Source organism: Acartia tonsa, chromosome 4 (assembly GCF_053477335.1).
Source record: "Acartia tonsa isolate MP-2025a chromosome 4, ASM5347733v1, whole genome shotgun sequence".
Classification (NCBI taxonomy): Eukaryota; Metazoa; Arthropoda; class Copepoda; order Calanoida; family Acartiidae; genus Acartia; species Acartia tonsa.
Window position 1 is genome coordinate 19,689,758 of NC_137263.1, and position 10,528 is coordinate 19,700,285.

The window sequence follows — 10,528 nt, forward strand, 5'->3', positions numbered from 1 at the left end:
ATCATTGGTGGATAAGTTTGTACAATCCAATCAGGATTAAATAAATATCCCCAAACTACTAACAAATCGTGTGGGGACCAGTATAATTTACAGTCCTATGTCCCCTTCCTCCCTGGTATTGTAAAGTCAAATATGGGCCTCTGTACAAGTATTATGCGGGTATGCCTAGCTTTTATAATGTCAAAATATTCAATTTGTAGAGTAGTAATAAAAATTTTATTTAAAACTATGTACGGTCATTTGAAATTAATTATATGATACTAGTGACTTTGCCATCAGTATCCTGAGACTTCACCTTTAGTCCCAAGTTGACCGCTTCCCCCCCCCCCCCCAAAAAAAAATAGAATTAATTTTGTTTCGGAAAATGTTATGTGAATATTTTCAAGGAGATTATGATCATATTTAACAGAAGTAAAAATGTTGTGATACTATAGTATGTTTGTTAATTACCCACCCCCTAAATTGATTTTTACCTTTTCTTTCTCCCCAGAGGCTTCTAGGGGGCGTAGCTGCTAGTACTACTCTATAATTTGTACGATTTATTTCAGATCTTATGTTATGCACGAAGATGTGTTGAATGATTTGTTGTGCTACCTGTATGTAGGATTTCTAACTCCTATTATATTTATCATTCAGGTAAAAACTTTTTAAAAAGTGAAGCTTTTCTATAATTAGGTTGGCGCGTCCATCCGTACAGAATAGCTCTTTTCGTTGATTTAGGCATGTTAGAATTGTTCTATAGATTTCAAACTCGTCATAGTGTTTCCTGTAATAATAAGGCAGGAATTCTAAAGTGTAGCAACTCTATAATCGTTACCAGAATGTCCATGCAACTATTTTAAACATATTAATATTTTACTTTTTGGCAATAATTTTTTATGTGATATAAATATCCTATTCATCTGATTTTTGGATTATTTATTACTAAGACAACAAAGTTAAACTCCCCTTTCATTAAGTTTCAAAAAGAAAAATACAAGTCATTTGGGAAGTAATTTTTTTCTAGGGATGATTTCTCTTTGGATTCGGGTGGTTTCCCTTTCCAAAAATAGTTATAAACGCTCCCAAAACCTATAAAGCTACACTGTAGAGGAGAACCATGATAACAAGGATTAATAAAGGATGGGCGCATTAAAAACATATAATCATCCATTAAAATCGTTAAACATTCAACTCTGCTTTTTATAAATACATCATATTCTCAAATTTCCAGCCCCCCTACCCCGCAAAAAATGTTTTATTTAACTTGCTACTATAGTATTTGTTTCAAATACTCGAGGAAGGTTGATAATTATTTTAGAGCACAAAAGGCATAAATATTTAGAACAAAATGGGCGATTAAATATTACAATAATTTTTTGTTTATATTTTGCTCGCTAGATGTCTAGTTTTAATTTAATATTTAATATACATATGTTAAAAGCTTTAATTATTATTATTTTTTTTATAAAATATGCTAAAACAATTTTTAAAATTTATCAAGGAAGTAAAATAAATTTTTTTAATATATAACTATTTTAAAGCAAGAAAAGAATCTGTTATAATACTTAATATTTTATTTTAAACCCATATTCTGTAGGGAATATGAATTTATTCATGTAATATGTAACAATTTATGCTGAGGTAACCCTCAAATACAATACTCCTTCGGCTTAACTCACGCTCAGGCACGCATTCTACGGGAGGCCAGGGAAATAGTCTGAAACCAACCAAAGCTATTTTAAAATCTATCCAGGAAAGCATAATAAATATTTTTACCAGTAGTTAGCTCGATGTTTAACAAATAATACTTACTAGGACAAAGCTTATAAGCTAGGCTAGGAAATTCTGTAAGATTTTACCCAATGTCATCATTATAATTTTAGAAGTCAGGAAGCCTTGTCATCTACTCAAGAAACATGAACGCGAAAACAATTTCCAAAACATTTGATAAAATAAAGGTAAACTTATTTTTTTCTGGTATAATATCAACTTTATCGTATGGCAATTTCGCGTTCTGTTCTGTGATAGAATTAAGGTGTACTATTACTTCTGGTACAATGTAAACTTTATCGTATGGCAATTTTGCGTTCTGTTCTTTGTATTAGAAATAAGGTATAATATTTCTTCTGGTATAATGTAAACTTTATCGTATAACAAAAATTAGATGGGATATGTTCACTGAAAATGGACTGAAAAATGACAAAATATTGATCTTGTGCTTATTATGTATCATAATATTACTAAACTACCAATCTACTACGCCCCTAGAGGCCTCTAGTGGCAATTGAGATGAGGTTGTTGTTGTTGTTATTTTTTTGGTTGTGGGGGGGGGGGGGCTCGATATATCTTGGAAGGGTGGTGGTACAATTCACCAAATAGTTATAAACCTTCCCAGGACCTATGAGAAGCCACATTGTAAAGAAGAGCCATATCGGTTCAGCGGTTAACGAAATCCTTTGGTACAGACACACAGATTCTGTTACTTTATTATGCAGATATAACGTCCATTGTAAAAATACCTGCCACTTGCCCTCTTGCCATACATCTTCCGGAAAATAGCCAAAAACCTACACTGGCCAAATTTAAATAAAAATTGTAGTGTAAATGGTCAAGCTGTTAAGGAAATCTTTCTGGACGTTTTTATTACATAATGTTTAAATTTTGCTTATAGGAAACTGAAGAAATAATATCCAGTAATGCAGAGAGAATAGTTATTAACGGAGCCACTATGACAAGAGACATTATAAACACAGGTTTAGAGACTACGCAGGATCTCTATGATAGGGGCATATATCAAACACAACAGGTTAACATATTTGGATATCTTTTATCCTGTTATTTCAGGAAGTAGGTATTTTTGTCACTAAGATTTCGATAACTTCTGAATTGATTGAGTTCTCCAATTAAGGGAAGCTTCAAATAGGTTCCAGATTGGTTTTGGGCTTTTTTATTATTAGATTAACGTAGGACCTGGTCTGCTTTTAGACTATTTGCTCTACCCTACCTCTTCAATAAAGGAGCCCCTAAATGTTAGGGGTGCAGCCATTATTTCTTTAATATTGAACCTTTGATTGAACGGATCAAACCAATGAAATATGAATAAGTCTTCCCAAAAAATATGGGTATAGATATTCTTTATTTGTAAATATCGAGGGAAAGAAGGGGCCGTAGATTAATTAACTGTCCGATGCTTCCCTTTAAAGTTCATAGATGCCCCGTTTCCATAACTTTTTTAAGGATTAAAAATAAAGTGAGGCATTTTTCCTATGAGCATGCGGTGCCTTAACCCTGAAATCAGTTTAACCTAACCTAACTTGACTACTAAGATATATAACATATAAGTTAGAAAGAATTTTAATGTTAGGTGGAGATTTGAAATCTGCATCAAATTTTAAGGATTTTTTATAAAATTCGTTTTTTGTATAATTCTTTATCTAAAAGCGGAAATACAATTTAAGTTAATTAATTTTAACATCTGTGATTGGTGGATTGAAAACTATCTGCGCTCTGATTAGAGAAGCTTAAGTGTCAACCAATAAGAGAGCTGGTAGTTTTCAATACACCTATCCTATTGGTCAAAATTAATTAACTTAAATTGTATTTCCGCTTTTAGATAAAGAATTATACAAACAAAGAATTTTATAAAAAATCCTTAAAATTTGATGCAGATTTCAAATCTTCCTCTAACATTAAAATTCTTTCCAACTTATATATCTTATTGACAACCCCTCTTCTTTCCTTTAATTTCAATTTATTTATAAATGAGGGATTAAGTAAGGTAAGGTACTGGATCAAGTGCCTTAAGGGAAACAGCCAGCCGTCCTTTTCTTTTGCCTGCCTGGAAAGAATCAATTTTTCAGTGCTTCTCTATGATTCAAACGCACCCTAATTAATCCTAACAAACGTGTTTTATAAGTAATTTGTAAGATTTTGAAATATTTCAAAGCTTATGACCAGGACTGATTATAAGATATATTTTCATAAACTGTTGTTATCAAAAACCTATTTACCAAAATAAGTTTTTATCTCAAACTTTTTACACAAAGATTATTTTATCATTAATTTTGTTAGTTGATTGATAAATAAACGATTAATCTATTTATTTCTGAATGTATAATTATTTCTGTGACTGGCTTCTTCTATAAATTGTTGAATTACAGACGTCTAAACTTTAAAAAAAATAGATTCAGAAAAAGTTACACTTTTTTGCCTGTAGATTTTCATTCAATGTATTGGTGGCTGCCAGAGACGTTTAAGCTTTTTTTTAGGGGGAGGGTACAAGGGGAGTCAATTAGACTTGGGGGAGGGAAGGTTTAGAAATAGGAGGCTGAATAAGGCTGCGGTTGCAGATTTGGCTGCCAAGCCTTTGAATAGTTAAAAAGCAAAGTTGTTGGAGGAAATTAAGAAGATTGGTTTTATTTGTACGGTTGTACAAAATTAAATGTTATATGTTTTTCAATGAATATAGAATATACGTGGATTTTATGATGAGGGGTTCGTTCATCTAATGGAAGGGGAGGGGATAGGGCGAAGAGAATGGTTAGGGGGGATTATATTATCCAGCCACAAGTTTCACTTAATTAAAGTGCATCATAATAATTTAAAGTAATAATAAATGCATTATTTTTGTTCAGGTTTTTGTAATTGTTGATGGAACCCGGATAGCTCTGTTCCAAGTTTATCAGAATGTTGTCAATACATTCTACACTTTTACTATTCCAAAGGAACATTAACTTATAATAGATATTTTTCGAATCGTATCATAGACAGCTTTCCGCGGATATTAAAATAAAAAATTCTTTAAACCAATTTTGTTACCCCCGAGTTGCTGATAGCCCGGGCTTACTAAATTAGTAGTGATATTATGATTTGTATTCAATATTCGTGGAAAATTGTTCTCATGATTTATCAGTATTACTGAGAACTGGTTCTAATCCAGCGGATATTGATATGTTTCAAAGCCATACTGGAAAACTAGCGTAAAGTTTGAGTTTAATAGTAACGTTCTTTTTAAACATTGCATAAATATTTGCATTAACCAGTTAGGAATTATTTGAAAACTTTGAAATTCAATTATAAGATAAGAAGTATTGCATATAGTTTAATTTTCATCTAAAAAATTAAAGAAATGCTTTTTTGCTACGTACAACTCAAATTTGCTTATTTAATTTGAATTTAAATTGGATTATTTGTTGGATTATACAAAATATAAAAAAGGATGCAACCAAAGATATGTGGGTATGGCTTAGGAAGGGAAAGGAAGTAGGTTAAAAATATATATTTCACTTAAAAATCCTAGTCCCCTGTTCCTAATTATCATAAACTAACTAGTTTCAATTTTCCTGTAAGTTATGTTTAACAAACACAGGAAATATTTGTACCTGACCAGATGTCCACTTGGAACCTGCCTGAACTGCAGGAACAGCTGATAGACTATGCTGAGGAAAAACTAAAGCTTGGTGGAGATTTAATTACAAATATCTACAATATTTCCTCTGATTTATATGAAATGGTTGACGAGAAAGAACATGAGATTGATGGATATTTGGAAAGCTTTAAAGTGTAAGTTTATTAAATCAAATTAACATTACACAGTATTCAAGATGTTAATTAATGGAGGTTTCGTGATATTTAAATTTTTAATAATCGGTGGTGATGTCGTCTTTGTTCCTCATAATATTTCATACTAGAAAAACCAAATAATTTTTATGCAGCATATTGCAACCGTTTTTGTTTGTTTTACAAGTAAAATTCCTTTATGATCTTAGATTATTATTATGGAAAGATTTGCTTATATTGACGGTATAATCCTTGTTTATGTATATCATAATTTTTTTTAGGTATTCCACCGCAAGAAAGTACACTACCTATATGAACAAATCTATTCTACCACGGTAAAAAAAGTAACATTTACACAATTTGTTAGAGGAAAGTAATAGTTTTTAGAGAGGGATGGGACAATGGGTTGTTTATTACACTAGTCCCCTGTTTTAAAATAAAGTTTTCTTGTCTTATCCATATAGATCACTGAATAGTTTTACCTGGAAAACCTATGGAAAACATCATGCGCCTGACTTAGCAGCAGTAGAAACAATTTTACGCACCAAACAGAATATATCATCAATTTTTATTTTGCTTTTTGATCAGGTTTACAGTACGAGTATATGAAAGAACCAAAAGAAATATTGCCTGGGGTCTTGCTACCTACCAAATTGTCACTAAAGGAATACAAAAATCAGAAGAAAAATCTCAGTCAAATGATCATCAAACTTTTAAACAAGATGATAAAATAGAAGCCAAGGAAGAAATTGTTGATAAAATAGAAACATCAGAAGACAACAAGACTAAAAATATTGGTAAGAAAATTGAAGATATCAAAGTATTAAACCTCAACAATATAAAATTGGAGAGAGAAAATGAGTTTGAAGTTCACAAGATTAAAGAAGTATCTAAAACTGAGGAGAACTCTCAAGAAAGCAATTCTTTAGATGCCTCATATACAGATAAAATTGATGTTTCACAAAATGAGGATTTTCCACCAAAAGCAAATAGATCAGATGTAAAAGACAAAGGAATTGTTGACAATGAACTTAATGAGGACATAGAAATAATTGACGTTGCTAAAGATGAAATTGAAGTTTTGAATGAAAATAATCAACAAATAGGTAATGAGAATATAGATGATGGTTGTAGAAAGGATGAAAATACATACACAAACAATTATGACGCTATTAAAACAACTGAAGACGAATATAAGTCCAAAAAGTTTGAGGAGTGCCCCAAGGTGATTACACAAGAAACTAAAATTAATCATGATATTGCAAAATATTTTGATAGGAATGGTGAGGATAGTAATGATAAATCTTTTGAAACATGTACAAACACATTAGATCTATCTAATAATGAAGCAAGACCCATGAATAAAGGATTTAAAGAAATGGAGAGTTTTGCCTCTTTAGAAGACATGATAATTGTTGGATCAAATCCTTATCTTAACACTGACAGGGAGTATGATGAAAATTCAATTGAAAATGATGATCACAAACAGATAACAAAAGAAAATAACAATTCTAAAAGATTAATTGAAAATACTGAAAATGAAGTTGATGGCAAAACAAATGAAGAACACGACAACAAATCTATTGACTATTCAAACATACTTGACAATACTTATGATAAAACTGTAACAAGTTCTAAAGAAAATGATGAAGATATATCTAACAGGCTTGTCTTGAATCACTGGGATGATATGTGGGACAATAAAAGACTGAAAGCTAATGGCACAAACAACAAAGACAAAGTTGAAGCCAATGGAATAGAAAGAACTCGAAAAACAAAAATTGTAAATCAGCTGTCATCTACCCCTTCAGAACAGGATACCCACAGGCCAAAACTGGCCCCAAAGCCTAAAATAACTATAAATGGGCCAAATGTAAAGATGATGAGAAGAAGTTTGCAGACAATGGGTTCTATTCCAGAGACGCAAGTTATACCTGTACAGGCTAGCAGTGTAACGGTAAACTCTCAACAAAAATTTAGGAAATACAAATCTGAAGTCAGGTGAGCTGATTTTTAAATCTTATCCTTTTATGAAAATAACAGGATATTTTTGAGTCTGTCTGTCTGTACCGAAGGATCTCGCTTACTGCTGAGCCGATATGGTTTTCCTTAACAATGTAGCTTCTCATAGGTCATGGGAAATCTTATAACTTTTTTTAGGGGGGGGGGGGAGGGTAACACCCCCTCTTAAGAAAGTAAAAGACGGGAGAAGGATGGACGGACAAAAGTGAGTTATAGAGTATTTGCTCGTTAGTTATTACAATGTTGATGTATATATAATGATAAGATTATTCTATATATTTTGTCTAAATGTTTATAATTTTACTTAACTAGGATGAATCCATCAGAAGGAGCAAAACAAAATATTGGAACAATCCACGTTGTTGAACCTAAAACAAGTACTCCTAAAAGTATTAATCCCTATAAGGTACTTAAAGTTATAAAGTTGCTCTATGATTGTTTTTTTCTTTGTTCTAATTGTGATATTATTATCCAGTTTCTTTCTTGAATTAAATGGAGGATTTCTATGTAAGCAGGCATGTCTGTACGTCCGACCGTCCGTCCGACATTTGGTGATTGATAAGAATAGACATTCTTCGCAGCTTTTTAAAACATTTTATCTAATATTCAAACAAATTTTCTCTGTTCTTGCTATAATATTTACAAATTATATCACCTGTTTATAATTTTAATTTAATTTTGAGATTACACAAAGTTATTTTATTATAAATATCCTATTATATAAAGTATTATTATATGTATAAACACATTTAATTTTTTAACTATTTATTGGTGGAATACATATGTTTCTCTATAAAAATAGATCATCAGTTCCAATTAAGATGTATAAAATAAGAGTTAAAAAGATATATGTCCATGCATTTTGAATCCTTTTTAAAGACTAAATGAGAAAGAAGTGTTAGAAAATTGTGCCCCCTGCGGGGTTTTTTACTGCCTATATCCTCTTGGGGTTGGGGGGGAATTAGCATCTTTATATAAAAAGGGGGAGGTGTTTAAAGGGAATCTTTAAATAGACAAAAATAGGTCATATTTATCATTTGCAGTTTTACAAATTAATACATATTATATAAAAAAATACTGCTTTGAATATGTTTCACGTCATGCACTTTGAAAGAAGGAACTTTTCTCTGTGTGGACACTTGCTGAAGATTTCATTTCTGGTGTTTAAAGTTTGTATGTTAGATTTGAAAGCTTTCATTATTTCGAAGCTTTCTGTCAAGCAAAGATTGCATTTTTTGGAATTTTGATTGTAAGGGTTTGCTAGTTTTTCAATTGACCATTCAATTTTATAGTTTGTGTTTTTCTGTCTGTGTTTTGATGAAATCAGATAGCTTTGTGCAAGCTGTGTCTCGTGCGAAAGAGGTTTTGTGCCTACTATATCTTTGCTGGAAAGTTGCAGAGGTTAGGCCAATATATTGATGTTGGCTCTGGTCTGAATCTAGTGTCACAGTGGCTTTATAGACCATGTTTGAAGTTTTGCATTTACCATCCAATGGGCATAAAGTAGTAAAGCTTTTGTCCATTATGAGATATCGCTAACTTAACTGAACCGATAGAGTTCTCCATTTCAATGAAGATTCACATGAAAATCAGGATGGTTTTATGCTTTTTATTTCTAGTTTTTATCTTAGGATAGTTTAAGGCTATTTTCTACAACCTCCCTCACAATTCGAATACAGAGCCTCTAAATACCTGGGACTCAGTCGCTAGTATTATCTATCCCATCGCATTATAGACAGCTTTTCGCGAATATTATAATGAAAAATGATAAGATTAAAACCATTTTTGTTAACCTTCAAGTGAACGAAGACCCAGACTATATCAAAACTGCTATTAATTTCAAGATTTTGTTTTATTATTCGTGAAAAATTGTTTGTAATACGATGCTATACTTGATTTTTCATTAAGCTATACTGGAACAAAAGTTAAACGTATAAATGGTTTTAGGTTCGAGTACAAATATTTGGAAGATCCCCAGCTGGACCTGTAGAACAAAAAGAATCCAGAGAAAAATCTGAATTATATCAATCTGGAAACAAAATTTCCTGGCTTCAAAAAATGGCTGTTAAAAAATCTTTGTAAAAACGATAAGCTTTTCCTATCGATTTTAAACTTTGATGATTCCTGTAGTAGTTAGGTACATTTAGAAAGCGTCGCAAATCCATAATCGTTACCAGAATTTCCGTATTTGAAACATGTTGACTTTTTAACATTTTTGACAACAAATTTTATGTGATCCTGTTTATCTGATAATTTGAATACTGATTCCTTGGATAACAAAGTACAATTTTATATGCGACCATATTTGAAAATGGTTCTTATTTTAAATGTTATTTAATATCTTGTCAGGGAAGTTTGTAAAGGTTAGGAAATTAAATTACACCATTTTGAGTCACGGCAAATAATGCTTTACTTAACCCACCCTAAAAAATATGCTTGTAGAATCATTATTATATTATTATATCAAATCTTGTACTTAAGCAAGGATAATTATGTCTAAAAGTAGCGCAGCTAAAAATCAAATGTGGTATGTATTTTCCATTAAACGATGTCAAATGTTCAAAAAGTTGTGCTTTGAAAAAACAATATAAAATGGATTGTTTAGTGTTTACATATTCAGACAGAGTGACATAGAGTAGCTTCGCTACTAAAAATATATATCATTACAAATTATTTTGTGTAATATCAGTTTAAAAAATTATAAACAAAACTATAGTACCAAAAATAAAAGTTTTATGTATTTTAATCACTATTAAATTTACTTTTATTCCAAAAAATATTTTTTAAAAGATTATTACAAATTTTAAGTTTTGTCCAGAGGCTAAAATGTCCAAAAGTTTGGAAACGCAATTGGTCCGCCCACAATGGATTTATTATTACTTGGATCTCATACCAGATTATCATGTACTCTAATAAAGTGAAACTTGTAGCTGGCTAAATAACGATTCCCCCATCCACACCATTT

At 31.2% G+C, this 10,528-nt stretch overlaps 1 protein-coding gene across 1 annotated transcript; it reads left to right on the top strand.

Annotated features, from left to right (window-relative positions):
• Nucleotides 1-552: 552 nt before the first annotated feature.
• LOC145316369 (uncharacterized) lies at nucleotides 553-10,272 on the top strand. Its single transcript, XM_080156814.1, has 9 exons — nucleotides 553-636; nucleotides 1,866-1,940; nucleotides 2,654-2,788; nucleotides 4,617-4,704; nucleotides 5,349-5,544; nucleotides 5,823-5,876; nucleotides 6,130-7,542; nucleotides 7,876-7,969; nucleotides 9,511-10,272. The coding sequence occupies exons 1-9, from the start codon at nucleotides 559-561 to the stop codon at nucleotides 9,643-9,645; spliced, it is 2,268 nt and encodes a 755-aa protein (XP_080012940.1). The 5' UTR covers nucleotides 553-558; the 3' UTR covers nucleotides 9,646-10,272.
• Nucleotides 10,273-10,528: the final 256 nt, after the last annotated feature.

Excerpts from the sequence above, each read along its gene's own strand:
- LOC145316369 (XM_080156814.1), top strand. The coding sequence starts at position 559 with ATGCACGAAGATGTGTTGAATGATTTGTTGTGCTACCTGTATGTAGGA. Across the intron at positions 5,545-5,822 it reads TATTTGGAAAGCTTTAAAGT|GTATTCCACCGCAAGAAAGT; the intron begins GTAAGTTTATTA and ends AATTTTTTTTAG. Across the intron at positions 7,543-7,875 it reads AAATACAAATCTGAAGTCAG|GATGAATCCATCAGAAGGAG; the intron begins GTGAGCTGATTT and ends TTACTTAACTAG.